Genomic DNA, 27,854 nt, shown 5'->3' with positions numbered 1-27,854 from the left:
GGATCTCCTTGCAGTCCAAGGGACTCTCAAGAGTCTTCTCCAACACCACAGTTCAAAAGCATCAATTCTTTGGTGCTAAGCTTTCTTCACAGTCCAACTCTCACATCCATACATGACCACTGGAAAAACCATAGCCAAATGCTATCTATCCAGGAATTAGGGGATTCCCAGGTGACTCAGTGGTAGAGAATCTACCTGCCAATGCAGGAGATGCAGGAGACACAGTTTCAATGCCTGGGTCAGGAAGGTCCTCTGGAGGAGAAAATGGCAATCTGCTCCAGTATTCTTGCCTGGAAAATCCTATGGACAGAGGAGCCTGGTGGGCTACAGTCCGTAGGGTGACAAAGAGTCAGATATGACTAAGCACAAAACACGTGACAGTGCATCCAGGAATTGGAGTGACCATCATTTTTAAATGAGAGCAGAAGAATTGATTACTGTCCTCAGCTCTTTACTCCCTCTCTTCCATGTTACCTTGTAATGCTGTAGACACAGTGGCATTTACATCTTCACTGCATTTACTTTAGCAAGAGACATGATTTTATTCTGTCAACCAATGTGAGAAGTAACAGTGTGTCAGTTCCTGCAGATATTAAGGGGTCCCCTGGTAATTCAGATGGTAAAGAATCTGCCTGCCATGCAGGAGATGTTCGGTCCCTGGGTCAGAAAGATCTCCTGGAGAAGGAAATGACAACCCACTCCAGTATTCTTGCCTGGAGAATCCCATGGACAGAGGAGACTGGTGAACTACACAGTCCATGGGATTGCAAAGAGCCGAACATGACTGAGTGACTAACCTTTCACTTTCACTTTCACTTAGGGTATTCACCGTAATCATTTAACATAGTGCCTCCCAGACTTCTTAAATGTAGAGTTATTCTTTCTCTCTTTGTTGTTGGTATTTTGCAAGGAAGTGATTTGAAATTGTTTAAATTTTCATTTCTAATCAAGCTTTTAAATCATCCATTTATTTATTTTTACACACAAGAAATACATACATAAATGGATGATTTTTAAAAGTTTGTGTTTGATGAGCTCGTATTTTCTTATTTTATTCAATGGGTTATAATCTATTGGTGGTGGTGGTTTAGTTGCTAAGTCATGTCCAACCTCATGGACTGTAGCCTGCCAGGCTCTGCTGTCTGTGGAGTTCTCCAGGCAAGTATACTCCTGTGGGCTGCAACTCCTTTCTCCAGAGGATTGTCCTTATCAGGGACCAAACTCAGGTCTTCTGCATTGCAGGCAGATTCTTTACTGACTGAGCCACCAGGGAAGCCCTTTAATTCACTAGTGGCATTATTTCTTTCCTTCCTAAAACTGTCCTTAGTTTAATCATTGGAAGCCTATTCAAGTTTGCTTCTTCATCCTCTTGACATGCCTCTTTATTCTTTGAGCACTTCCTTGCTTTCTAACACAAGGTGTTCCAGGACCATTTTGTAATTTTTCTGCCCTGGCTCTGCTATCAGTCATTTCTCAATGGATCCCGGTCTTAGTGAAAACACATTTAGAAGCCAAGTATGAGCTTTGCTTACTGCTATTGGGACCTCATTTTCCCAGGCCCTCTCAACAGACAGTCAAGTGATATATGTATATAAATACATACGTGCATGTGTGCATGCTAAATTGCTTCAGTCCTGTCTGAACTCTTTGCGACCCTATGGACTGTAGCCTGCCAGGCTCCTCTGTCTATGGGATTCTCCAGGCAAGAATACTGGAGTGGGTAGCCATACACTCCTCCAAGGGATCTTCCAGACTCAACGATAGCACCCACAGCCCCTGTGTCTCCTGCTTTGTAGGCAGATTCTTTATTGCTGAGCCACCAGGAAAGTCCTCAATACATACATAAACAAATACATATTTTTGTCAATACCAATATATTTCCCTTGATCTCTATCTATCTTGAAAATATCGATATTTCCGATTACAAGCCAACTTCATGAGGCTCACTCTACTTTTCTCCTTCTTCATGTTTCTAGCTCCCTCCTTTAACAGTGAGAGATCTGATCCCATTATCCCTACTGTAGTTGCTTCTGTGATCACCCCTCTGTAAGTAAGCTGTATCCCATATCTACTGCCACTTCCTCCCCGCTCCGGCATCTTTCTCGTCTAATCTGAGATTGGACTCCCCATGCCAATTTATCTGTGTCAACACCCTTCTTACCCTCCTGCAACTCTGACACCTTAGAGATGGACTTCTCCACATGTGGACACCCTCCTTTCACTGATGAGGCTTTGACATTTTATGCCAGGCAGTGCTGTACATGAACACTTTCCTCTTCTGCTGGCCATGAACACCATCCTCACCCTGTATGGGTTCTGACACCCCTTGCTAAGTTGCCCCTCTGCAGGGATACCCTCCTTTGCTAGTTTTCCAACTCCTCTCCCAGGTGAACCCCTCCCTACCCCACAGAGGTTTCCTCCTCACTCCACACAGGCTCTGATTCTCCATACTGGGCCATTCCCCTATGTGTGCACCCCCTTCATAATGCTTGGGTTCCAATATACCATGTTGAGTTGCCCCAAAACAGGGATACCACCATTACTTTGCCTGGGCTCTGATACCCAACTCCAGGCCACCTCTCTAGTGAACATAAGGATGCCATCTTACTCTTCTCCATCAAATGACTTAAGTTATTAACTGCTCATGGAGGGAAAGGGTAAGAAGGAAGAAAATGACCAGCCATCTCATGTCTGAGCTCCACTACTTAGAATTTAGGTTTTTTTTGATAACTTTGATTATTTTCTTGATTTCTTCTAAATGGTTTTGAGTTTCAGTTTATAGTTTTCAAAATATTTGAGCAGCATTTTTTGTTTGTTTGTTTTTTTAGTTTTCATTAGCTGTTAAACATTCATTTTCTTTTCCATTTCTTGCAATGTCTTTAAATAGGGTTCTGTCAAAATCGTTTTTGTTTCCTATCTTTAATGAGAAGAATGTCCTGGACTCTTCAGAGGAGGTTTCTCTGTGAGAGCAGGCATGAGTCCCAGTAGATTTCCCCACTTCATGGCTCAAAGACTTTCACCCTTGTTGTTATCATGAAGTATTAAGAAATATGAGTACCTCCCTGCATCATTGAGAAAGCCTTCCTGCTGTTACTCACTCATATCTGTCTCTCAATCGTGTCCAACTCTTTGCGACCCAATGGACTGCATCGTGCCACACCTCCCTATCTATCACCAACTCCCAGTTGGACACAAACTCATGTCCATCATGTCCATCAAGTCGGTAATACAATCCAACCATCTCATCCTCTGTCATCCCCTTCTCCTCCTGCCCTCAATCTTTCCCAGCATCAGAATCTTTTCCAATGAGTCAGTTCTTCTCATCAGGTGGCCAAAGGAATGGAGCTTCAGCATCAGTCCTTCCAGTAAATATTCAGGACTGATTTCCTTTAGGATAGACTGGTTGGATCTCCTTGCAGTCCAAGGGACTCTCAAGAGTCTTCTCCAACACCGCAGTTCAAAAGCATCAAATCTTTGGTGCTCAGCTTTCTTTATGCTCCAACTCTCACACGCATACATGATTACTGGAAAAACAATAGCTGTGACTATACGAACTTTTGTCAGTAATGTCTCTGCTTTTTAATACACTATCTAGGTTTGTCATAGCTTTTCCTCCAAGGAGCAAGTGTCTTTTAATTTCATGGCTGCAGTGATTTTGGAGCCAAAGAAAATAAAATCTGTTGCTGTTGCCATTGTTTCCCATCTATTTACCACGAAGTGATAAAACCAGATGCCATGATCTTCATTTTTTGAATGTTGAATCTTAAGCCAGCTTTTTCACTCTCCTCTTTCAATTTCATCGAGAGGCTCTTCAGTTCCTCTTTGCTTTTAGCCCTAAGGTTGGTATCATCTGCATATCTGAGGTTATTGATATTTCTCCCAGCAATCTTGATTCCAGCTTGTGCTTCATCCAGTCCGGCATTTTGCGTGATATACTCTGCATATAAGTTAAATAAGCAAGGTGACAATATACAGCCTTGATGTATTCCTTCCCCAATTTGGAACCAGTTGTTCTATGTCTGGTTCTAACTGTTACTTAATCACCTGCATACAGATTTCTCAGGGGACAGGTAAGGTGGCCTGGTATTCTAATCTCTTGAAGAATTTTCCACAGTTTGTTGTGATCCACACAGTCAAAGGCTTTGGTGTAGTCAATGAAGCAGAAGTAGATATTTTTCTGGAATTCTCTTGCTTTCTCTGTGATCCAACAGGTGTTGGTAATTTGATCCCTGCTTCCTCTGCCTTTTCTAAATCAAGCTTGAACATCTGGAAGTTCTCAGTTCACGTACTGTTGAAGCCCAGCGTGGAGAATTTTGAGCATTACTTCACTAGTGTGTGAGATGAGTGCAATTGTGTGGTAGTGTGAACTATCTTTGGTAGTGTGTGAACACTCTTTGGCATTGACTTTCTTTGGAATTGGAATGAAAACTGACCTTTTCCTGTCCTGTGATCAGTGCTGAGTTTTCCAAGTTTCCTGGCATATAGAGTGCAGCACTTTCACAGCATCATCTTTCAAGATTTTAAATAGCTCAGCTGGAATTTCATCACTTCCACTAGCTTTGTTCATAGTGATGCTTCCTAAGGCCTACTTGGCTTTGCACTCCAGGATGTCTGGCTCTAGGTGAGTGATCACACCATCATGGTTATCTGAGTCATTAAGATCTTTTCTATATAGCTCTTCTGTGTATTTTTGCCACTTCTTAATATCTTCTGCTTCTGTTAGGTCCATACCTTTTCTGTCCTTTATTGAGCCCATGTTTGCATGATATGTTTCCTTGGTATCTCTAATTTTCTTGAAGCGATCTCTAATCTTTCCCATTCTATTGTTTTCCTCTATTTCTTTGCATTGATCACTGAGAAAGACTTTCTTATCTCTCCTTTTATTCTTTGGAACTCTGCATTCAGATGGATATATATTTTCTTTTTTCCTTTGCCTATCTCTTCTCTTCTTTTCTCAGCTATTTGTAAGGCCTCCTCAGAAAACCATTTTGCCTTTTTGCATTTCTTCTTCTTGGGCATGGTTTTGATCACTGCCTCCTGTACAAGGTCATGAACCTCTGTCCATAGTTCTTCAGCACTCAGTCTACCAGATCTAATCCCTTGAAGCTACTTGTTGCTTCCACTGTATAATCGAAAGGGATTTGATTTAGTTCATACCTGAATGGTTTAGTGGTTTTCCGTACTTTCTTCAAGTTAAACCTGAATTTTACAATAAGGAGTTCATGATCTGAGTCACAGTCAGCTCCTGGTCTTGTTTTTCCTGACTGTATAGAGGTTCTCCAACTTTGGCTGCAAAGAATACAATCAATCTGATTTTGATATTGACCATCTGATGATGTAATGTGTAGAGTCATCTCTTGTGTTGTTGGAAGAGGGTGTTTGCTGTGACCAGTGCATTCTCTTGGAAAACTTTTTTAGCCTTTGCCCTGCTTTATTGTGTACTCCAAGGCCAAACTTGCCTGTTACTCCAGGTATCTCTTGACTTCCTACTTTTGCATTATAGTTCCCTGTAATGAAAAGGATGTCCTTTTCCTGCTGTTATCTAATTTTTTTCCAGAGTTACATACTCTTTGCCTTACAAAGTAGTGTTCTCATATTTGAACACTATATTTTGCTATTATTACATTCAAAATGTCCTTCCTCTGGATCTCAGTCTTCCATACCATTCCCTCCTTCTCATTACATGAAATATCTTTCTTCTTGAGATTGCTGATGTTTTTACCCTGTTCAATTTGAATTCTGCTTCTGAAATTTTTTCTTCAGAGGAGTCTTAGTTTACTGAAGTGAAAGTGAAGTCTCTCAGTCTTGTCCGACTCCTTGCAACCCCATGGACTGTAGCCTACCAGGCTCCTCTGTCTATGGGATTTTCCAGGCAAGAGTACTGGAGTGGGTTGCCATTTCCTTCTCTAGGAGATCTTCCCAACCCAGGGATTGATTCCGGGTCTCCCACATTTTAGGCAAATGCTTTACCATCTAAGCCACCAGGGAAGTCCTAGTTTACTAAAAGCATGTATTTATTGCGTATTTCTGAGATTCTCAAGGGTATACGCTACTTCTAATTGTCCTTTTGCAGGATTTTTTCAAGTTCTGCAGATTATTCTCAGATTCTATTGCTCAGCATCCTGCTTAGTACTAGGCCTTCTTCTTTTGGAAATCAGAATCTGATGGCAATTTCTGGGTCCTTTGGCTTGTAGGCTCCATCAATTCTCTTTTCTCTTCACCTCTACCAGTTCTGCATCCTGTTGCTATCTCATGATTTGTGCTATGTTCACCCATTTTCCAGGGCCATGGGGGTTCCTTGATACCCACTTGATTGAAGATATCACCTGTCATTGTTTTTTGTTTGGTTGGTTGTCAGTTTTTCTTTCTTTGTTTTCTTTTTTTTTTTTTCCTATCACTTTATTCTTTCACTATCATATGCATTGTTTTTATGAAGGGACTTGGGGAGATTAATTATTTAAAATACTACATTATTGTCATGTCCTTGCCATCAGAAATACCAGGTGATCTTTTAAAAATGTAAACCAAAAAAAAAAAAGTAAACCAAATCATGTCAGCGGTACCTCTCTCTTCATCTTAGACTTCATCTCCAATCATTCTACTCACGTGTGATGGTTAATTTTATGTGTCATCTTGAATGGTCCATGGGATGCCCAGATATTTGGCCAAACATTATTCTAGGTAGTTCTATGAGGGTGTTTTGAGATGAGGTTAAACTTTAAATTGGTAGACTGAATAAAGCCGATTGCCCTCACTAAAGAATGGGCCTCACCCCATCAGTTGAAGGCTTGAATAGAACCAAAAGACTAATGTCCACTCTGAATGGAAGAATTCTTCCTGCCCAATAGTCTTTTCTCCTATCTTTGTACTCAAACTTGAACATCATCTTTTCCTCATTCTCAAGCCTCCCAACCTTTGGATTAGTGCTACACAATCAGTTCTCCTGGTTCTCAGGCCACTGGACTTGGATTTTCATGTCTTTTTCTCTCTGTCTGCAGGAATAATTCCTATCTCATCACTTTGCTTCATTTTTTTCATAGAACTTACCATCATCAGAAATTATACTTTTTTTGATTTGCCTACAGTTGCCTCCTTCACTGGAATGTAAGCATATGGTGGACAGAGGCATTTTATATATATTGTGAAATGAATTCAGAATTTCTACTAATATCAACATCAGCACTAGAATCTCTGGAACATTTTTGATTTTTCAAAGAGGAATGCAGTAACCCAATAAACAACAGTTATAATCTATAATAAAAGAAGAAATTACTTGTTTTACATAATTTGTTTTCATCTTAACATGAAATTTATGGTTATTCAGGTATTTATATAAGTGATATATATCAGCAACAAAGATTGGTAAAAAAGAATGTTGAACTCCTTACTATTGGGTACTTACTCTGACATTTCTTTGAAATGCTAATGATTCTTTGAATAACTATCAGATTGGAATTCACACATATTTAGTTCTGTACCTTGGCATGAAATATCCACTTGTCAAAAGAGAAGTGTGAAATTAAATGAGACATGTTACAAATATGCTTTGCCTCAGTTTCATCTAAAGTAATAGCAAGAAAATATGAAAATTCTTTTCAAAGTATATTTTTAAAATATATAAGCATGTCAAAATAATAATCATTACTGAGTGTCTAATATAATAAATTACTACTACTTTTGTAAAAATGAAACTCTCTAGATTAAAAATTATTGTTGTAATAATAAAAACATATATTTAATATATTCCATGCCATAGGCAATATTCTAACTTCCTTACTTTTATTTTTCATTCATCTTCACAACACTATTAGTTATGTTATATACTCTTACTATCATCATTTCCAGACGTGAAAATACAAACATTGCCAAAACTTATTTTGAAGAATATATTAATTCTTATTTAAAATGGATATAGACTAAAACTATCTATTGTCATGTGGTAAGCCAACCCAAACATTGTGGCTTAAATCAACAGCCATTTATTTAGTTCATGATTCTGTTAACATGTTTTCTTCTGATCTGGGCCAAACTCAGATGAGTTTGCCTAATGCAGCTGCTGGCAGATTGGCCTGGAGTTGATTGATCGTGGTCAGACTCACTCACATGTTTGGAAGTTGACTTGCTTTCAACGGAAGTAACAGTGTGGCTGGTGTATTAACCATGCCTTTTTATTTTGGAGGGTTTTTGTTTTTGTTTTTGTCTTTGTTTTTGTTTGATGCCTTAACATCTTGGGACCTTGCTGATCCTGGAGGCACTGTTCTTCCCAGAGCTAGATAATTCTTAAGTTCAGTTCAGTCACTCAGTTTTGTCTGACTGTTTGCAACCCCATGAACTGCAGCACACCAGGCCTCCCTGTTTATCACCAACTCCCAGACTTCACTCAAACTCACATCCATCAAGTCGGGGATGCCATCCAGCCATCTCATCCTCTGTTGTCCCCTTCTCCTCCTGCCCCCAATCCCTCCCAGCATCAGAGTCTTTTCCAATGAGTCAACTCTTCACATCAGGTGGCCAAAGTATTGGAGTTTCAGCTTCAGCATCATTCATTCCAATGAACACCCAGGACCAATCTCCTTTAGGATGGACTGGTTGGATCTCCTTGCAGTCCAAGGGACTCTCAAGAGTCTTCTCCAACACCACAGTTCAAAAGCTTCAATTCCTCGGCGCTCAGCTTTCTTCACAGTCCAACTCTCACATCCATACATGACTACAGGAAAAACCATAGGCTTGACTAGACGAACGTTTGTTGGCAAAGCAATGTCTGTACTTTCAATATGCTATCTAGGTTGGTCATAACTTTCCTTCCAAGGAGTAAGCGTCTTTTAATTTCCTGGCTGCAATCACCATCTGCAGTGATTTTGGAGCCCCCAAAATAAAGTCTGACACTGTTTGCACTGTTTCCCCATCTATTTCCCATGAAGTGATGGGACCAGATGCCATGATCTTACTTTTCTGAATGTTGAGCTTTAAGCCAACTTTTCCACTCTCCTCTTTCACTTTCATCAAGAGGCTTTTTAGTTCCTCTTCACTTTCTGCCATAAGGGTGGTGCCATCCGCATATCTGAGGTTATTTATATTTCTCCTGGAAAACTTGATTCCAGCTTGTGCTTCCTCCAGCCCAGCATTTCTCATGATGTACTCTGCATAGAAGTTAAATAAGTAAGGTGACAATATACAGCCTTGACGTACTCCTTTTCCTATATGGAACCAGTCTGTTGTTCCATGTCCAGTTCTAACTGTTGCTTCCTGGCCTGCATATAGGTTTTTCAAGAGGCAGGTCAGGTGGTCAGGTATTCCCATCTCTTTCAGAATTTTCCACAGTTTATTGTGATCCACACAGTCAAAGGCTTTGGCATAGTTAATAAAGCAGAAGTAGATGTTTTTCTGGAACTCTCTTGTTTTTTCCATGATCCAGCAGATGTTGGCAATTTGATCTGTGGTTCCTCTGCCTTTTCTAAAACCAGCTTGAACATCTGGAAGTTCAAGATTCACAAATTGCTGAAGCCTGGCTTGGAGAATTTTGAGCATTACCTTACTAGCGTGCGAGATGAGTACAATTGTGCAGTAGTTTGAGCATTCTTTGGCGTTGCCTTTCTTTGGAATTGGAATGAAAGCTGACCTTTTCCAGTCCTGTGGCCACTGCTGAGTTTTCCAAATGTGCTGGCATATTGAGTGCAGCACTTTCACAGCATCATCTTTCAGGATTTGAAATAGCTCAACTGGGATTCCATCACCTCCACTAGCTTTGTTCGTAGTGATGCTTTCTAAAGCCCACTTGACTTCACATTCCTGGATGTCTGGCTCTAGGTGAGTGATCACACCATCGTGATTATCTTGGTTGTGAAGATCTTTTTGTACAGTTCTGTGTATTCTTGCCACCTCTTCTTAATATCTTCTGCTTCTGTTAAGTTCATACCATTTCTGTCCTTTATCAAGCCCATTTTGCATGAAATGTTCGCTTGGTATCTCTAATTTTCTTGAAGAGATCTCTAGTCTTTCCCATTCTGTTGTTTTCCTCTATTTCTTTGCATTGATCACTGAGGAAGGCTTTCTTATCTCTTCTTGCTATTCTTTGGAACTCTGCATTCAGATGCTTATATCTTTCCTTTTCTCCTTTGCTTTTCGCTTCTCTTCTTTTCACAGCTATTTGTAAGGCCTCCCCAGACAGCCATTTTGCTTTTTGCATATCTTTTCCATGGGAATGGTCTTGATCCCTATCTCCTATGGGATGTCATGAACCTCATTCCATAGTTCATCAGGCACTCTATCTGTCAGATCTAGTCCCTTAAATCTATTTCTCACTTCCATAATCATAAGGGATTTGATTTAGGTCATACCTGAATGGTCTAGTGGTTTTCCTTACTTTCTTCAATTTAAGGCTGAATTTGGCAATAAGGAGTTCATGATCTGAGCCACAGTCAGCTCCCAGTTTTGTTTTTGCTGACTGTATAGAGCTTCTCCATCTTTGGCTGCAAAGAATATAATCAATCTGATTTAGGTCTTGACCATCTGGGTATGTCCATGTGTAGAGTCTTCTCTTGTGTTAGAAGAGGGTGTTTGCTATGACCAGTGCATTCTCTTGGCAAAACTCTATTAGCCTTTTCCCTGCTTCATTCCATATATCAAGGTCAAATTTGCCTGTTCTTAAAGATAGCAAACAAGTCACCAGAAGGCATACCATTCATATGCAAACCAACCAATCCAAAACCATACTTTAACCACTTTCTTTATCAGGTTCTCATTCTGGGCCATTACCCACGTCCCCCAGTCACAACAAAACCATGTACAAGATAACTAGGGACAGTCTTTATCTCCCAGAGCCTCTTGAAAAGATTTGAACTAACTAATACTAAACCTGTTTGCCTTGTTTTGTCCATTACTTCCAATAGAAACCACAAAAAGGCTCTTGTCCACCTTGTCCCTACTCATTTTGCCTCCTAATACTGGTGCTTTCTATGCCCCTTCCACCACCACCCCATACACCAATATTATGACATACTCCCTCCTCTTGGTATCTATCTCTATAGCCATCTGTCTTTTCAGTGGCAATTGTCTTCTGATCTGGTAGGCTTATTATACTTGGGGGGTGGGGAGGAGGAACCTGTAATTTCAAACATCTGGGTAAGGTATTATTTTATCATTCAGCAGACTAGCCAGAGCATGATCACATAGAGGCAAGATTCCAAGAGCAGCAAGAGAAGAAGCCCCAGTGCACAAATACTTTTCAAATCTCTCTTATATCATGCTTTCCGTTGTTCAGCTCACTTCAGTTCCGTCACTCAGTCATGTCCAACTTTTTGTGACCCCATGGACTGCAGCACGCCAGGCCTGCCTGTCCAACACCAACTCCTGGAGTTTACTCAAACTCATGTCCATTGAGTCGGTGATGCCATCCAAACATCTCATCCTCTGTCATCCCCTTCTCCTCCTGCCCTCAATCTTTCCCAGCATCAGGGTCTTTTCAAATGAGTCAGCTCTTCACATCAGCTGGGCAAAGTATTGGAATTTCAGCTTCAGCATCAGTCCTTCCAGTGAATATTCAGGACTGATTTCCCCCAGGATGGACTGGTTGGATCTCTTTGCAGTCCAAGGGACTCTCAAGAGTCTTCTCCAACACCACAGTTTAAAAGTATCAATTCTTCAGCACCCAGCTTTCTTTATACTCCAACTCTCACATCCATACATGACCACAGAAAAAACCATAGCCTTGACTAGAAGGACCTTTGTTGGTAAAGTAATGTCTCTGCTTTTGAATATGCTGTGTAGGTTGTTCATAACTTTTCTCCCAAGGAGTAAGCATCTTTTAATTTCGTGGCTACAGTCACCATCTGCAGTGATTTTGGAGCCCCCCAAAATAGTCTGTCACTTTTTCCACTGTTACCCCATCTATTTGCCATGAGGTGATGAGATCAGATGCCATGATCTTAGCTTTCTGAATATTGAGTTTTAAGCCAACTTTTTCACTCTCCTCTTTCACTTTCATCAAGAGGCTCTTTAGTTCTTCTTTGCTTTCTGCCATTAGGATGGTGTCATCTGCATATCTGAGGTTATTGATATTTCTCCTGGCAATCTTGAAGCCAGCTTGTGCTTCCTCCAGCCCAGCGTTTCTCATGATGTACTCTGCATATAAGTTAAACAAGCAGGGTGACAATATACAGCCTTGACGTACTCCTTTCCTGATTTGGAACCAGTCTGTTGCTCCATGTCCAGTTCTAACTGTTGCTTCTTGACCTGAATACAGATTGCTCAGAAGGCAGGTAAGGTGGTTTGGTATTCGCATCTCTAAGAATTTTCCACAGTTTTTTGTGATCCACACAGTCAAAGGCTTTGGCATAATCAATAAAGCACAAGTAGATGTTTTTCTGGAACTCTGTTGCTTTTCCTATGATCCAGCAGATGTTGACAATTTGATCTCTGGTTCCTCTGCCTTTTCTAAATCCACCTTGAACATCTGGAAGTTCACAGTTTACATACTGTTGAGGCCTGGCTTGGAGGATTTTGAGTATTACTTTGCTAGTGTGTGAGGTGAGTGCAGTTGTGCCGCTGACCAGAGCAAAGTACTTGGCCACACATAACCTCTAAAATCCTATGGGAGGAATGGATACAGGATGGGGTGTGGCTAAAGGCTAAAGGAGCCTGTGCACACGGAGGTTGTAACTGCATTCAGTCAACTGAATAGATATCCCAGGAGGTTCCATATCAGCTTCTCACTATCTTTGATTTGAGAAATTCTTAGGGTTTGGCCACTGAAATAGGTAATATTTGCCTTTTCAGAACTCTTGGCAAGAATGTTATCAACTATCTTAATGGCAAGAACTATTCTTCAAAAGCCTAGGGTTATGAGCTAATAATCAAATTCTCTTTTACTGAGAGAAGGGACTGCTTGTGACTAGAGGACTTGGATATTATAAAGCACTTTGCAGATGTGATTATAGTTATTTTGATCAAATCACAGAAGGGATGGTAACCTAATATTAATATTCAAAGAAAAGTTTAAATAATGTTATGCTCCTAAATATCTCACTATAGTGAACATGATCAGAAACCTCTTGACTGTGATTTACAGGGTTTTTTTTTTCCCCTTCAGTTCAGTTAAGTTCAATCACTCAGTTGTGTCTGACTCTTTGTGACCCCATGGACTGCAGCATGCCAGGACTCCCTGTCCATCACCAACTCCCAGAGTTTACTCAAACTCATGTCCATTGAGTCAGTGATGCCATCCAGCCATCTCATCCTCTGTCATCCCCTTCTTCTTCTGCCTTCAATCTTTCCCAGCATCAGGGTCTTTTCAAATGAGTCAGTTCTTAGCATCCAGTGGCCAAAATATTGAAGTTTCAGCTTCAGCATCAGTCCTTCCAATGAATATTCAGGACTGATTTCCCCCAGGATGGACTGGTTGGATCTCCTTGCAGTCCAAGGGACTCTCAAGAGCCTTCTCCAACAGTTTAAAAGAATCAATTCTTCAGTGCTCAGCTTTGTTTATAGTGCAACTCTCACGTTGATACATGACTACTGGAAAAAATGTAGCTTTAACTAGAAGGACCTTTGTTGGTAAAGTAATGTCTCTGCTTTTTAATATGCTGTCTAGGTTGGTCATAACTTTTCTGCCAAGGGGCAAATGTCTTTTAATTTCATGGCTGCAGTCACCATTTGCAGTGATTTTGGAGTCCCCAAAATTAAAGTCTGTCACTGTTTCCCCATCTAGTTGCCATGAAGTGATGACCAGATGCCATGATCTTAGCTTTCTGAATGTTGAGTTTTAAGCCAATTTCACTCTCCTCTTTCACTTTCATCAAGAGGCTCTTTAGTTCTTCACTTTCTGCCATAAGTGTGGTGTCATCTACATATTTGAGGTTATTGATATTTCTCCTGGCAATTTTGATTCCAGCTTGTGCTTCATCCAGCTCAACGTTTCTCATGATGTGCTCTGCATATAAGTTAAATAAGCAGGTGACAATATACAGCCTTGAAGCACTCTGTTCCCTATTTCAATTTTCCCTCTCATACTTGAACCCTTTAGCCTTCTTCAGCAACTTGCAAAATAAAATTCTAAACTTCTTTATTTCTGAATTTTCCTTCCTTCTGCATTATTTACCCATTATTGTCATCTCATACCAACCTACTTATGGTACAAAGCATTATAGGAGAGCCAAGTATCCCAGCAAGAAAAAGGAGACAATAAATTGGAACAGAATACCATATTTTACTTTCTGTTAGTATTAGCTTACCTCCATGAATCAGGAAAAAAATCCTTTTCATCCATTTTTTCCAAATTCCAGAAATAGTCATCAACAGGAGAGACATATCACTTCCCACAAAGAGCCTATTTGATTGTCCTTGAACCCTAGACTGTTCATTTATCTTAATAATAAATTTTCCAGGCCAATGGATATGAGTATCCAATAGGCCTTAGTTTGAATCTCAGCTTAACTACTTATTAGCTGGGCACATTTAACAAAGTAAGTTGTCTATGTATTAATTTTGACTTCTAAAAAATGGATGTAATAGGGCATATACTCTAGCCTTAGACAGTTCAAGGCTGCTTTGCCTTACATTCCATGCACTCTTCTCCTCCAGGAAAAATCTCTGTTGCAAGAGGAGGGAAAAATTCATGTCCAGTACACTAGAAAGTTTTTATGAGAAGATAAAGTACTTGTGAGAGTACGGGGTGGTACAGATAGTTTCTCTCTCAGATCATTGTCTCATGGATCTCTCATCCTGACCCTTTTTTCTTCTACTCAGCACTGTGTTAGGTCTGGGAAGGCGAGCATGTTTATTTGGGACAGCTAAATAGGAACCTGGGTGAGGTCTGGAGAATATATAAAGCCAGGATCGTACCTGCTTCTATTAGCTCCAAGAGAGACAAAAGCATATGGAGCTGGGGCCAAACTTCAATTAAGAAAGCTGATTTGTCTGTAGCATTCCTTGGGCAAATATCTATTGAGATTTATTGAGGTTGACAATTTGTTTACATATTCCGACCAAATCTCTTTTGATTAGAAAAGCATGGTTGTTATTAATCATTTCATAGAATTGTTATGATGATCACATAAAGGGATATAAATATTACCTCTAATTGTTTTGAAAACAATGGTCATTGTACAAAGGAAGATATTATGATTCAAGAAAATGAGAATGGTCTGGAATGTTTTGAAAAGAATGATCATTGTACAGCTTGTCTGGCTGGAAAATACCCTGTGGAATTGGAATGGTAGCTGCCAGGGGCAGACATCATATTTCAGGACACAAAAGTTGGTGACGAATTTGTAGTGGTTATACCTTCATTTACTGTTACTCGGTTGGTACAGTGTGAAATGCCACATGCTTGTAAGTCCTGAGATTTTTTTTTCTGAAAAGGATACCAAATTGCTATGATTTATTCAGTAATCCTGGATAAATACTTTGGTATTATGTAGGAACTTGGATGATCCTTTCAGTTTTATTCAGTACTGTTATTTTTTAGAGATCATGTACATCTCAGGTCATCAGCAGTAATGTAGCAGATAGGTGAATTTCTGTTTTAGAGAGGATTGCCAGGTATTATACTCTCACAGGTTCTTAGGAAATTTTGTGGAATGTTTAAGAGTTACTGAAATTAATTTATGGAATATTTTCATGGAGAAGGAAATGGCAACCCACTCCAGTGTTCTTGCCTGGAGAATCCCAGGGACAGGGGAGCCTGGTGGGCTGCCGTCTATGGGGTCGCACAGAGTCGGACATGACTGAAGTGACTTAGCTTCACATGCCTAGTAGCACATGCCTAGTAAATGTTACTTGTCAACTTATAAAAACTTTGGTGTTTTTGGCTTATAATAATAACTAACTTCTTTAAGTTGTGAATCAGCAAGTCAACTTTGAATTTGTTATATTTTATCTACCACATTGGCTATATTTTACTTTTTCAGAAGATTAGGCTTATCAGGTAATTTAACTTTTGATCATGGCAAATATTTAGCTGAATATTAATTAAAGTGACCAGTCAAAAAAGTAGACTGACTCCCTTCGCTAATTTCTTTGGCCAAGTTTTTACACACTATGTCTTTAAAAGACAAATTAGGTCATTAAAAAAAGCATAGTGTATTTTAAATCTCAGGGCTTCCCAAGGGGTGCAGTGGTAAAGAATCCACCTGCCAATGTAGGAAACAAAGGAGACAAGGGTTCGATCCCTGGGTTGGAAAGATCCCCTGGAGGAAAAAATGGCAACCCACTCCAATATTCTTGCCTGGAAAATTCCATGGACAGGGGAGCCTTGCAGGCTACAGTCCATGAGGCCACAAAGAGTTGGATATGACTGAGCACACACACATATTTTAAATCTCAGAGAACATTTATATTTCATCTTAGAAAAAATTAAAGTAATAAAAATTTAATTCTTCTTTGGTTTCTTTTCTGGATTACATTTTCAAAGATCTGAAGAAATTAAAAAATAACTAATTCTGTTTCATAGAAGAAAGAAAAGGACAGCTTTGTGTTAGTAGTGCAACATCAGTTTGTTGTAAAAGTGTCTCACTTTTTAGTGATATTGCATTGTTTGTCTGTTAACTATGGATAAATCCCTTTTGTCTAAATCATATAATTTCTGTAGAATTAATCTTAATTTTATATTTGAAGTAACACTTTAGGATTATTACCTTTAAATTATTCCGAATTATACTACTTTTCAAGGTTTTGTTTTTTATTTTATTTGCTGGGAAAAGGGCAAAAGGATGTCATTATATATGATCTTGATTTACCTGCCTGATGTCCTAACTGTACAATGATTCATTTACTGCAGAAGTTTGAACATGGGTGTCCCATTTTAAGAAAACCTAATTTTGTTATCCAATATAAAATATATTCCCTGGGGACAAAGGAGAAGGGTGGGCAACTACCCAATTAATAACCAATTCATAACTTGGAAATACACCCTAAGGTATATCAGGAAGATCTGGTATACACACACACACACACACACACACACACACACGCACACACGCATGCACACATTTATTTTACATGGCACTGTAGGGTCATGGGTATTTCATAAATTGAAGATATCACTGTGTAACAATAAATCAACTGTTTGGACATTGCACAGGTTCAAAAGGGTGCTGCTATTGTATTGGGGCTTTCAGAGTCCTTTCCAAATGAACATCCAGACCTTTTGTTTTTCTCTTTTGCAGATGATCTCTCTCAGCAGGAGGACGTTGATCCCCCAAAAGAATATGATCCTGGGCAATTTGCAGGTCTCCTCCATGGATCCTCTCCAGCCTGTGAGTCCCCTGAAAATCCATTTCATCTCTATGGGAAAAGAGATGAACGTGAAGAAGGAAAAGATGAAGTCAGTCTGGCAAATAGTCCTTTGCCTTTCAAGCAAACGCCAATAGAAAATAAATCAGAACCTGTGGTAAAGAAAATTAAACCCAAGGTGGTCAGTAGAACAATTTTTCACAAAAAAAGCAGCCAACTCGAAAACCATACCATTGTTGGCACAAGAACAGCTAGAAGTGGATCCCGGAATGGGGACCAGTGGATTGTGAACACTGGGGGATTTGTGGAGAGAGCGTGTACCCTGGGGAGAATAAGGTCATTACCAAAAGCCCTGATCGACATGCATTTATCCAAAAGTGTCTCTAAATCGGATTCTGATCTCATTGCCTACCCTTCAAATGAGAAAACGTCAAGAGTTAACTGGAGTGAATCTTCACCTGCTGATCACAGCTCTAAAGGGAATTCTGAAAGAACACCATCTTTCACTTCTGAATGGGAAGAAGTAAGATTTGTTCTTCTTGTTATTCTTTACAAAAAGCTTTAGCATCAAGTGAGTTTTGAGGAAGGGATTTTCAGCTTTTTAAGTCTTTCAGAAGAAAAAAAAATTAACACAAATAGATCCAAGTGGAAAGGAAAAGTTCTAGAGGTAATACATGATAATTTCACAGCGAGCATAGAAACAAACACTGTTCCACACATGAGGGGATATCTGTTTTTTCCATAGAAATTGATATCAAACAGAAGTAATAACTAGCTATGAGGTACAAGGAAAATGTTCACATTGTGCCCTACTAAGCATTGCAGCTGACAAATGGAGAAAAATCTTTATATTTTTGTTTGCCTTATATCATTTTGTTAATTGCTAAACTCTGTTAGCTCATCTTCCTTCTTTAAAGTATCTTATAATTTCAGAAGAGCTTCTTATAATCATACTAAACAGAAAGGTCCTGGCCCTTCTCCAAGTACCATACAAAAAACACAAGTTACTTAATATTTCGCTTTACAACTATTGGACATTAAAGAAAAATGTGTGCAGTCCAGTATGACCAATTTAAGCTCTACTTAAAGACAAAGTCTTCAATTTCTTGGAATTACTCAGGAAGTAAGTGCCCTTTTAAGGTTAATAATATATCATCCTTTCTCCAGGGAGAGGGCTGTATCTCAAAGGAATGAAGTCTCTTGCTTTTTCTTGAATTTCTGCAAAGAATGGACCATACTCTTCCTCAGCATTTCATTCTAAAATGTCACATTTTGTCTCTCAAAAGATTGTGCCAGTAGAATTAGGTTTTGAAGCACAATAGGTCACTAGAGTATTCTGAGAAATAGAAATGGTCTGGTATTGACATTCTGAATTGAGCTGTTTGAGAAAATCACTTAATCTCTCTGCATCTGTTTCAGGGTGAACAAAATGGGACATTTAAGTAATGCTCATTGTCATTTCTGAAACCTGCTGTCTCACTAAGGCTGCTAGGATGATGACCTGTTTAAAGCATAAATAGCTAAAGCTGAGGCAGTCATATCTTCCTATGAATTCCATAGTAATAGTCTGATAGTTTACTCAGATCTATCCATTTCTTATATTTATTAACTCTGCGAATAATATAACTTATCTCTTAGAATCAAGTTGTTGCCATTCCTAGATTCTTGTGATTATATGCTACAAATAAGCTTGTGGCTGGTCAGAACTTGGTTCCAGTGGCCACACTTCACTGGTCAGATGAGATGCATGCTCTCAGACCCAAGAGGAAGAATGGCTGAGAGGGTAGACCTTGTCACATGAACTTATCCTCAGCTCCTTCCCTTCTGAGTTTAAAGAATTCACAACGTCTAACTTACTGACCCATGTAGGTCTGAACAAAGTTCATTTTAGGAAATACAAAGAAAAGGCAAGCTGATTTTGAAAGTTTAAGACAAGGAAATAAAATCTGTATTTCTAAAAGCAATGCAAAAGATGTCTGTCTCCCTTTGAATCTTTCTCTGTTGGTCTCTTGATTGGAGTTTTGCAGTGGCAATAGTATCAAGAACATATGCTTCTGGCAGTGGAAAGTCATTTTAAAATGCAGTGCTGTATGCTCAGTGAAATGAGTCAAAAAGAGAGAGATAAATGCTATATGATATCACTTATATATGGAATCTAAAAAATACAACAAACTACTGAATATAGCAAAAATGAAGCCGACTCACAGGTACAGAGAACAAGCTAGTGTTACCAGTGGAGGCCAGAGGGACAATACAGAGGTGAGGAACTAAGAGGTACAAACTATTGGCTAAAAGATAGGGTCAAGGATGTGTTCTGCAACACAGGGAATACAGCCAATATTTTGTAATCACTGTAAAGGGAAATTGCCTTTAAAATTCGTATAAAAAATAAAAATAAATAAAAATTTTAGAAAACAAAAGTGCAACACAAAGCAAATGTAATAATTCATTTTGTATGTTTTTTTTTCACACAGATTGACAAAATAATGAATTCCATAGATGTTGGAATTAACAGTGAACTTCAAGAAATTAATGGTGAGAACACAAGTAAGGAAATCTCTCCTTTATGTTGTAATGAATAAATGTACTCAGGGACTAGTTATAAAATGATAGGAGTCTATAGATAATTCATCTTTTACCATAATAATAATAGCTATTTCCCTCCATTCATGTCAAACAACCATGATCTCTAAACAACATCAACTATATAGATTTAGCAAACTGAGATTTTCTTCCCCATGTGCTATTTTACTGTGCCAGTTAACATTAATGTAGAGTTAAGTATGGGCATACATGCATGCTAGTTGCTTCAGTTGTGTCCAACTCTTTGTGACCCTATAGACTATAGCCCACTGGGCTCCTCTGTCCATGGGGATTCTCCAGGCAAGAGTAATGGAGTAAGTGATCATTTTTTAAAAAGACTAAATAATTTTCACTGAAACATATTTGTTTTAGTCTTTAAAAACTAAAAAAAAAAAAAAAAAAACTACTAAAAATGTACCAAAATCATGTGACTTTGATTAGTGACACAAACATGATATGATGACACGTGTAGCTATCTCTTTCACACACAAATGCTGATAAACATTGAGGACTTTTCCAGTATCCAAAGAGCCAGCCTAGAAATGCATGTTGCCAGATAGTTCTTTCAGACATGATTAAAGAATAATTTCAAGAAAACTGCAGGGAATGTTTGTTTGTTTGTTTGTTTGTTTTGACTGATGTGAAGGTAGAATGTGTTTTCTTATCCTAGTAAATTCTCCGTTACTGAGAATATTCAAGCAGAGACTTAATGCATCTCTGTTGGAAGACAGGTGACATTGAACAGTAATATTATAAAATTCTTCAGATAGTACCATAGAATTGTGAAAATGTTACAAACATGATTATAATGAAAATAAGAGTAAATGTTAGAAAAGCCACTCAGGCAAAATTGCCTTTGAAGGACATTTTAGTAGTCAACAAATCTAGTTTATTTTCACTTAATTCTCCTCTTTCCCCCTCTCAGATTGCCATCCTATCCTTTACTCATGTTTTTCTACAGTGATAATGAAAATGAAAGACTCAATCCCCAAAGCATCATTACTATTAACAAAGACTGGTTCTGTATGTGCCTTAATTTTCACTTCTTAATTACACACTAATTATGCACTAAGTAATTGACCATAACGTGTGGCATTCCAATTGACCATCAGGCCATTTGTGAATTACAGCTTTACTGGGCAGAAGGTTTTTCCCTGTCGAGACTAGCTAGAACTAAAGTGATAAACAACCCTGTGAAGATGATATTCCATGTCTAATGTGTTGGGGTACTGAGTCTGGTCAGGAAATAACATGGTGAAATAAAAAGTCAGACAGACATGAATTCATATATCAGTCCTGCTGTTTACTAGCTGCTTGATCTTAGGCAACTCACTCAGTTTCCTCATAAAATGAAGATATTAATATAGGATCATTGTAGAAACACGTTCAATGGCATGTGAGTAGAGTCTGACATATGTAGACATGTATTAAGTTTTAGCTCTCCATTGCTCTATCATGAGGGAGATGTTGTGTTAGACACTATGGGCATATGAAGGAAAACACACACCAGCCCTTTTTTTAAGAACTTTATCATGTCAGCTAGTCTCACAGCTTTCATGTTCAATTTGCTGTATTCCTTGAAATTGTGATGTGTCAATTAGAATGCAGGTCATAACAAAGCTGACAGTCAATTGGTACCAGGGAAGAGGAACTACTAAAAGAGACCATAAATTCCAATGTACCCTGGCAAAGAGAAGAGAAAAAATCAAGAATGTATTGATTTAAATGCTCTAAATTATTTTGAAATCTGAATATTCTCTTTTCACTTGACAATGAGGAAAAGATGTGCAATGAAATCAACAGGAGGTAAATTTAGAGTGAACACGGGAAATACTACTTTACCAAATATATGTTATCAGTGCCTGGAATTTTGTTTTGGAAGGTCACTGAGCCAAGCACTATGCCTGGCTTCATCAGAGCTGCATAGTTTTATGAGCATTTATGATTTTTGTTGCTAAAAACCTCAGAAAGTGATTCAGTTCAGTTCAGCCACTCAGTCATGTCCGACTCTTTGCAATCCCATGGACTGCAGCATTCCAGGCCTCCCTGTCCGTCACCAACTCCTGGAGTTTACTCAAACTCATGTCCTTTGGGGAAGAATAAAACCATAAACAATGGAGATACATTATGGATCAAGAATCAACACTGAATTTTCCAAACTCTTGCCCCTTATGTTTCATTGTTTTTATTTGCCCTCCCCTGACCCCACTTGCATTTCTAATTTCAGGCATTTTCATAAACAAAATATTTATTGAACTGGAAAAGGATTTGGAACTCTTCCATCTCTATTCCTATGAATCAGCTCAAAGTTTGAGCAGTTTCTATGAATCATATAACTAGTTCCACTTATAGAAATCAGTTTTCTCTCTCTTTTAAAAAGTTTCCTCAGCACTTACATAGTAGTTAGAAACTGCTGGCAGCCCCAGTTGTCCAGGACTAAGACAGAAATAAAAGTAAATAATATTTACTGACTTTATTTTAGGTCAGTCCCTTAGGTTCTCACTCGGACTAACATTCATGGATGATTTTTACAAACACAGTGTCTGGCTTCCCACCGGAAATCAGACTTAAATGCCAAACACTTTGGCAGTAGGATTCAATTATATTGAATACTTCATTTTACGTAGAACATCCTGTTCGTTGGTAATGCTGTACATGTGATGTGATAGTACATTTTACATCATCATGTACTCCCAGATACAGGATTTTTTCAGAGAGCAGGTTTTGAGGTTCAGATCCCAGTGTCATGTTTTAGTGGTTTTGTGACCTTTGATCTCAATTTCCTCCCCTATAAATTCAGATTTTTAACACCTTCCTTATAAGGTTGTTGCAAGGTAAGCAGGTGATCAATAAATATAAATTATTTTACCTTTTTATCCAGATATACATAACTGATCCTTCTACATAGAGTATGTACCACACAGCAAGAAATACTTGGGAAATCTTGCTTTTCTTTTTAACCAGTGAAAATTGTAGTTAAGCTTTAACTATTCATATTCTAAGTTGCTTTCATATGAAGTCTTTCTTGAAGTTTCATTTCTTAACCATTGTCTTTGTATAACAAAGTACTTTCAAGTTAGGAAATTCACCATGTTCACTGGAATCACTTCCGATTGTCACACTTTCCAAGAATCACGTTGATGATCTTCTTGATGAAATTGAGGATCACTTAAGTACAGAAAGAAAGTGAAAGTGAAGTCCCTCAGTCATGTCCGACTCTTTGTGACCCCATGGACTGTAGCCCACCAGGCTTTTCTGTCCATGGAATTTTCCAGGCAAGAGTCCTGGAGTGGGTTGCCATTTCCTTCTCCAGGTGATCTTCCCAACCCAGGGATCGAACCTGGGTCTCCCATATTGCAAACGCTTTACCATCTGAGCCACCAGGGAGGACCGCTTAAGTAAAGTGGAGACAGCAGCTGGCTCCACCAGACCCGCTTATCTTACGTAACAGCAAATACGTAGTAAAATCAAGTGCCCAGACTTTACCATACAGGGGTGGTAGATAATCTTATAAGCAACCCCCCTATTTCTAAGCTGGTTTCTGTACTCTCCTGCTATGCTACTTTAGGTATATGGACTGTATTAAATTGATCTCAGGTACCTGAATGTAAAATTAGTATTTCATTAAAAGGTATTGTTTAAAGCTGGGATTTTTTCCCTCTTATACTTAAGACTGAATTGTATTCAGAGGAATATTCTAGAGTCTTTTAAAACTCTACTTTTGCCAATATATGAATTTCACCTAAATTGTATTTATAAATGAAAGCTATTAAAATGAATGTGTAAAGACTTTTACCATAGACTGCACCATCTACACTGAATACATAAAGCAATTCTGAAGTTATTTGCTAGAGAATACATAGCTCTGAAAGTTGTGTGTGTGTGTGTGTGTCTGTGTGTGTGTGTGTGCATGTGTGCGCAAGCGCGCATGCATAGGCACTCAGTCATGTCCGACTCTTTGTGACCCCATGGACTGTGTGGCCCGCCAGACTCCTCTGTCCGTGGGGATCTCCAGGTGAGAGTCTTAGAGTGGGTTGCCATGCCCTCCTTAAGGGGATCCTCCCAACCCAGGGATCAAACCCAGCTGTCGTGCATTGCAGGCGGATTCTTTACCAACTGAGCCACCAGGGAAGCCTGAAAACAGTAGTTAATGATAATCCACCATCCTGCTTTCTAAGCTTTTGCTTCTCTTCCTCCAGGAGTCTAAGGACCAGGTAACAGTGCAGGGTTCCTCATAGCCCTAGAGACCCTCCATGGAGAGTTTCTAGGAATTTAGGAACTCTCTAAGGCAGACTAAAGGGTCTCTTCTCCTGAGCTATGCTTCACCTTCTCTCTGGTCTACTGGAGGGAGAGAGCTCACGTGGCCCTCTCCCCAAAGGGCTTCTATTTCTGAATGGCTGGGGCTGACATCCCCACAGCTTCAGAAGTTGCTCCCTATGATGCTTTAGTTGCTTCCAGGTCCCTGATATTTATTCACATGGCTTAGATCTGCATCCAGAGGGACTTTGCCTCTGATGTAGCTGATAGCTGCCCTCCTGCTGAGATTGTTGATGAGAATATCATTCCTCAAACTGTAGCAGAGCATGTTTGTTTTTTGTTATTTTGTTTTTTTTTTAAATGTATTTAGAATTTCCTAGAGTTCCCCTGTTAGGGAAACGACAAAGAGGAAAGAAGCTGAATTGTATTCCTCTTTTCCTGTGTGCCAGATGCTATGCAACTTACTTTTGTGAACATTTAATTCTCTGAATAAGTCAGTGTGGTATTATACCCATTTTATAGATGAAGAAAGGGTAACTTGTCAAAGTCAGCTCCTTCAAATGTAGTTTGATTTCTTCCTGAAGTTCATATTCCTTTCAATAAAATATGTTACTATAAAGAACAATGGAAGCCAGCCCTTTCGTTCTTTCTCTTTAGTTCAATTCATATGCGTATGCACTATAGAGAGCCAACTGAGGTGTTTAAGTGTAAAACCAACCACTTGCTCTTAGCAAAACCTAACTTGGTATGGAAGACTTTAGCTCAAACCCCAAAGCCCTCCTAAAGCACAAACCACATGGTCATATATTAAAATGAATCACAGACCTGAATATCTCCTACCTCCCAAAAGTGAATGCATTATGCTAATAATGATTTGGGTTTCACTTATTTTCAGAGGAAGAATTTCCTTGCCTCCAGTAATATTCTTTTTTCCATGAACTGTTAAATTGTACATAAAATCCTCTCTGTGAAATGCTGTGCAACAGGCATAATTTATTTTTGATTTTTATTTCTCTTTACAGCACTATTTTTAATAGAGCCAACTGGGGGAAGGTGGGTAGTGGAATACGCTAGCTTACAAGCACACTATTTTGTCTAAATCAAGAGAGAATTTATTTTTATTATTATTTTATATAACACTTCACTGAGTAACTTGTTTTTTTTCCCCAGATAGATTAAATCTAAGAAATTCCTCAATAATAGAATAACCATGTAGCAGTATGAATTAAGTGACCATTAAACTAGCCTGAGTTCACTAATCTCTATCAAGAGATAGTATTTAATCAACCAAGCGATTGTGTCCTTAGCAAAATAGACCCTAAAATTTATTTAACATCTTTTATTCTAAATAGTCATGAAAAACTAAAATAACCTACATAATATAGATTTTGATCACTAGGATATGGCTGAGATTCTTTGAAAGTACAAGTAATATTCATTTGTGAAATTCAGTTTCTCTTGAGTATGAAATAATTGGGTGTTATTCTAAATATTAGGGTGGCCTAATGTTTGCTTACGATGTATCAATAGTTGGAACCTGTACATTGCTTTCCCTTCAACATAATATTTAATCTTCTAGAAGAGTCCTGAAGAGGTGAGCAAGTGCTGTCTTCAACTTATACTGATACCCTTTCCACACCATCTTTCATATATGATCAGTCAACATCTGTTCCCATACATCCCATGATGATAATTTCACTACTTTCAGAGATAATATATTTTCTCACTGGGAAGCTCAAATTGTTAAAAATTCATGTTTTTCAAGTCCCTTCTATCCATTTTCCCTTTAAAAATCTTCAGTGAAACAAAGGATGAATGCTGCTGCTGCTCATTGCTCAGTGGTGTCCAACTCTGTGACCCCATGGGCGGTAGCCATCCAAGCTCCTCCGACCATGGGATTTTCCTGGCAAGAACACTAGAATGGGCTACCATGCCCTCCTCCAGGGAATCTTCCCAACTCCAGGGATGAATAATGACCCATTACTTCCAATAAATTATGAATATCTTAAGGATAGACTTTCCCAGTGACTCAGCAGTAACAAATCCACCTGCAGTTCAGGAGACATGGAGATGTGGTTTGATCCCTGGATCAGGTAGATGCCCTGGAAAAGGAATGGCAACCCACTACAGTATTCTTGCCTGGGGAACAGAGGAACCTGGTGGGCCACAGTTCATGGGGCCACAAAAAAGAGTCAGACATGTCTGAGCAACTAAATAACAACAACAACAAATCTTAAGGATATAGCTGATATTTTTGATAGACCACACACCTCTTGCACATTCACCATTAAGCTGGAGAACAGTTGCAGAGTCTTCTTTGTAGACACTTTAAAAATAGCAGCTGCATGACTTCCACATAAATGTCAGTGCATTTTACAAAGTCTACCATCAATAACCTCATACTTGTAAGAGAGTAGGAGGTAAAAATGATTAGGAGTGATTTGAAATATAGATACAGACCTTCATAAGCTATGGATCATCATAATGATTACTTTCAAATTTGTTTTTGATACAAATTTGTTTTCCCAAATTGTAATGAGGAATGAAGTGATAAACATGAGTCATTTACCCATGAGAAAAACTTTAAAGCTTATACTGGTTGTTTCTATGATACACTATTCTGATAACAAAGGATTTCTTTTCTACTAGTATTTTTGATACTTGAGTATAAAATTTTGAGAGTTCTATGAATTTAAGAACAATGATACCCAGCAATATCACTTTTAGGAATGTATCCTAAGGAAACAGGACAGGAGCAAAATATGTAGATGTGTGTGTGTATATACATATATGTATATCATTTATGATCATTTAAGAAATAGAATCAAACCAAATTACCATTTATAGAGATTTGTAAAATCAGTTACTATAATTCCTTATGATGAAATGTTGAATAGCTAATTTAAAATGACATTGAGTCTATTTTTATTACCATGGAAATACAGCCATAATATACTTACTGGAAAAAAATTGATAACCAAATAAATTATCATCCCATCTTTTAATACACATGCATAAAAAAGTTCTGGAAGGACATATGAAAAAAGTTAACAGTGGATGTCTCGGAGTAAGTTTATCAGTGATTTTTATTTTCTGCTTTCCTAAAATTTCCAAAATTTTTATAGTGAGCATCACTCACTTCAGTCACTTGGTTGAATCCAACTCTTTTTGACACCATTTTCATTGTCTACATCATTCACTAGAAGAAAGTATGTGTGAATTTAGTAAATAAATAGTAAACAAATGGCAATTTATACAGTCATGAATATGCAAATATATATATGTAAACACTTATACATGAAGCAGATAAATGTTACAGTTATCAGTCCTTACCATTATCAGTTAGTCATTCAGTCGGGTCTGACTCTTTGCAACCCCATGGACTGTGTGTAACCCACTGGGCTCCTCTGTCTATGGAATTCAACAAGCGAGAATATTGGAATGGGTAGCCATTCCCTTCTCCAGGCAATCTTCCCTACCCAGGGTTCAAATCTCAGTCTCTCACATTGCAGGCAGATTCTTCACCATCTGAGCCACCAGGGAAGCCCTTGGTGGTGATTACATTTTGCCAAGTGAATGCTTTATTGAATGTGATTAAGTCTTTTTATCAGTTCTTAGTTAAAATAGGTGTGCTTCAGTGGTTTCACAAAAGAGATTCATTTGATTTCTTTTAGTTTTTGTTACTGGAAAAGCTATTTTTAAATAACTACACAAATTTTTTAAATACCCATAACCCAACCCCTGATCAAAAATGCCTTTTTCCTTTTGTCCATGTCCTGGTCTGT

The 27,854-nt window shown here is 38.6% G+C and overlaps 1 protein-coding gene across 5 annotated transcripts in view; it reads left to right on the top strand.

Moving 5' to 3' along the window:
* Window positions 1–27,854, top strand: part of ANKS1B (ankyrin repeat and sterile alpha motif domain containing 1B) — a 1,156,475-nt gene that overhangs the window by 618,015 nt on the left and 510,606 nt on the right. For 4 of the 5 annotated variants that reach the window (XM_042247116.2, XM_042247115.2, XM_042247114.2 and 1 more), the window contains exons 13-14: window positions 17,163–17,752; window positions 19,704–19,776. In XM_042247116.2, the coding sequence (XP_042103050.1) occupies window positions 17,163–17,752; window positions 19,704–19,776 (663 nt within the window). The remainder of the gene's footprint in view (window positions 1–17,162; window positions 17,753–19,703; window positions 19,777–27,854) is intronic. The other variant, XM_060413093.1, reaches the window with a different exon arrangement.

Source organism: Ovis aries, chromosome 3, assembly GCF_016772045.2.
Source record: "Ovis aries strain OAR_USU_Benz2616 breed Rambouillet chromosome 3, ARS-UI_Ramb_v3.0, whole genome shotgun sequence".
Taxonomy (NCBI): domain Eukaryota; kingdom Metazoa; phylum Chordata; class Mammalia; order Artiodactyla; family Bovidae; genus Ovis; species Ovis aries.
The sequence above is the reverse complement of the archived record's forward strand: the minus strand, read 5'-3'. Positions and strand labels throughout refer to the sequence as shown.